At 43.7% G+C, this 2,526-nt stretch overlaps 1 protein-coding gene across 1 annotated transcript; it reads left to right on the top strand.

The window, feature by feature from the left end:
• The first annotated feature begins 51 nt into the window (after positions 1–51).
• Positions 52–639, top strand: LOC120293683. The gene is made up of 2 exons (XM_039313388.1): positions 52–60; positions 145–639. Exons 1-2 carry the CDS (start codon positions 52–54, stop codon positions 637–639), a joined length of 504 nt encoding a protein of 167 aa, XP_039169322.1.
• Positions 640–2,526: the final 1,887 nt, after the last annotated feature.

The following is a 2,526-nucleotide window of genomic DNA, read 5'->3' as shown; positions in this document are numbered from 1 at the left end:
TTTCGAAATCAGCGACCACACCCGGATCATCTGGTTCAAGCATCAATTAATATGGCTCAGGTAGGCAGTCGAATTCCATAGCTTGAAAAACTTACTCGGAAGACATGGTTGAACCCTAATCGGAATTGGGAACCTCCGCAACAGGGGATAATAAAGATCAATCTCGACGGGGCCTTTCCCAGTGGACACCATGAAGGCGCGATAGCTAGTATTGCTCGGGACTCTTCTGGCAGTTTGCTTGGAGGATTCGTCCGCACTGTTAGGGCTCGATCTGCCTTTGAAACAGAGACCCAAGCTCTGTTATACACTCTTCGGGAGCTATTACAGAAAGAACAGATGGAAGACTACCTCATCATTGAGTCGGATAATCTCATCCTAGTTGAGGCCATCAACGGATGCCGCGAACCACCATGGGATTGTCGAGCTTTGTTGACTGAGTGTGTAGCCTTGAAGACGCTGTTCTCCAATCTGAGCGTGCTGCACTACCGAAGGGAAACAAATGCCCTAGCTGACTGGGCCGCGAAGGCCCATGGCCGAGGAAACCTACCACACAACTGGGCTTCTTCTCCCCCACAACTTATGTTGGACTTACTCTGTATTGATGCCTTGTTTAAGGGATGTACCTTTGCTCACATATGAATGAAATGTCCGTATCTTTCGATAAAAAAAAAACTTAAATAGATTCTTTATAGAAAGATCAAAATAAATGAGTTTTAAATAAGTTAGGTTATAAACCTATTTACAACCCACTTAGTCCATTATTCCTTTTACCCTTAAAACCTGCGTTCGTGATTCTCTCGTCTGTCGTCTCTCTCCTCTATAGATCTTCGCTCTTGTTCCTTGTCTGTTGCCCTTTGTCAAATCCCTAGAAGATTCAGTCCTGGCCTTTGTGGAGAGACTGATTGTAGCCTCCCTTCAGCTTCAAGCTGGGATCACTTTGGCCCTTGTGATCGTGTGTTTGTTTTGCGGACCTCAGACAGGTCCCGGCAAGCGAGTCCGCTGGGATGTTGGCGAAAGAGTCGTCAACAAACCGCGAGAGCCACTCCAACTCCCCCACGGGTCGCTCTGCACAGAGGAAAAGCTCCATCAGCGATTGCTCTGAACCGCAGCACTAAACAAGCAAAAAACAATAAGTTGAAATTGGACAAACCGTCTCCAGAGAACAATCAGTTGAAATTGGACAAACCGTCTCCAGAGTGAAGCGTCTCTGAGCAAAACTGAAAGTCGAAATAATCCAAACAGACCCAAAATGTGATAAATCTTGGTGAGATTTAGGGATGTGCAATGGGAATCACCCGAACCGGGAACCGGCCGGACCGGACCGAACTAGCCGGTTTTGGGCAATTTCCACGGTCGGTAGTCCGGTTCCTAGTTCCAAGGTGGGAACCGGACCGAACAAATTTTTGTATATATAATTTATATACATAGAACTAATAAAATATATAAACATGATAACTTATTGCAACCAAAATTGCAATTTGAGATAGCAACCTCTTATGTGGCCATGAGACCTCTTTGTTACTCTTTTATTTATAGAAAAAATCTCCTTTTTAGTTTTATCTTCTACTTGATGTGGGACTAAGGCTCCAAGAGACTCACAAGGCACTTCAAGCCTCCAAGAGTCTCACATCGACTAAACATTCAAAGAGTAGAAGAGAGATTGTCTATAAAATCTAAGCCAAGCACCCCATTTAGCTAAATTGTTCATGGCCTTCATGGTTAAAGTTAAGTGTGAATTACACAAGTGAAGTTTGAATATTTTGCATGTGGAAACATGTGTAATTAATTTTGTTGAATCGCCCGAGAATCGAATTAGATTGATCGGTCCGGAGTGTGGTCACTCTTTAGTGCAAAAAAGTAGAGCTGATTTTTTTTTGACCGGACCGGACTGGAACCGATGGTCCGGTCCACGGTTTGCAATTTTGGAAACTGGTGCTCCCGGTACGGTTCCACCTTGGAACCGGACTGAACCGGGAATTGATCACCCCTAGCGAGATTCCAGTGAATTTGATTGAAACTATGAATGCGTAGCAGAAGGTCACGATTTCAATTTTTCTTTTCATGAGCGAAATGAGGAAACAATTTCGTGCCGAAATCAAGCCTTTTCCATTATGAAAGCGCAAAGACGACGTGATGAGCGGCTTTACAACCGATCGTAATCTTTAAAAAATTCTCCAAAAAACTAAAATCCACAGTAGCAAAGGAGAAAGCCTAGATTCGGCAAGTGAGCTTGCGGGGACGCAGAGCTCGTGACCGAAGTCAGTGGAGCAGGGAGGGAAGACGGCAGAGGAGGGTATCTTAATTATAACTAATCATTGCAAGAGGAGACATGAACCGATGTATACACCCATCAAACAGTTTACTCAGTTATAGTTAAGTCAAACTCAAATAATGATTCAGCAAAGAGACAGATTGAGGTTGCAATAGGCTTCGCTCCACTTTCAAAAAAATTTATGATTAAATAAATTCTGAAAATTAATTCCACTCGTGCTTCATGCCGAGTACAGAAGATTTGACCCTGAGATA

Source organism: Eucalyptus grandis, chromosome 5 (assembly GCF_016545825.1).
Source record: "Eucalyptus grandis isolate ANBG69807.140 chromosome 5, ASM1654582v1, whole genome shotgun sequence".
Taxonomy (NCBI): domain Eukaryota; kingdom Viridiplantae; phylum Streptophyta; class Magnoliopsida; order Myrtales; family Myrtaceae; genus Eucalyptus; species Eucalyptus grandis.
Note: the sequence above shows the minus strand (reverse complement) of the source record. Positions and strands in the feature narration are given on the sequence as shown.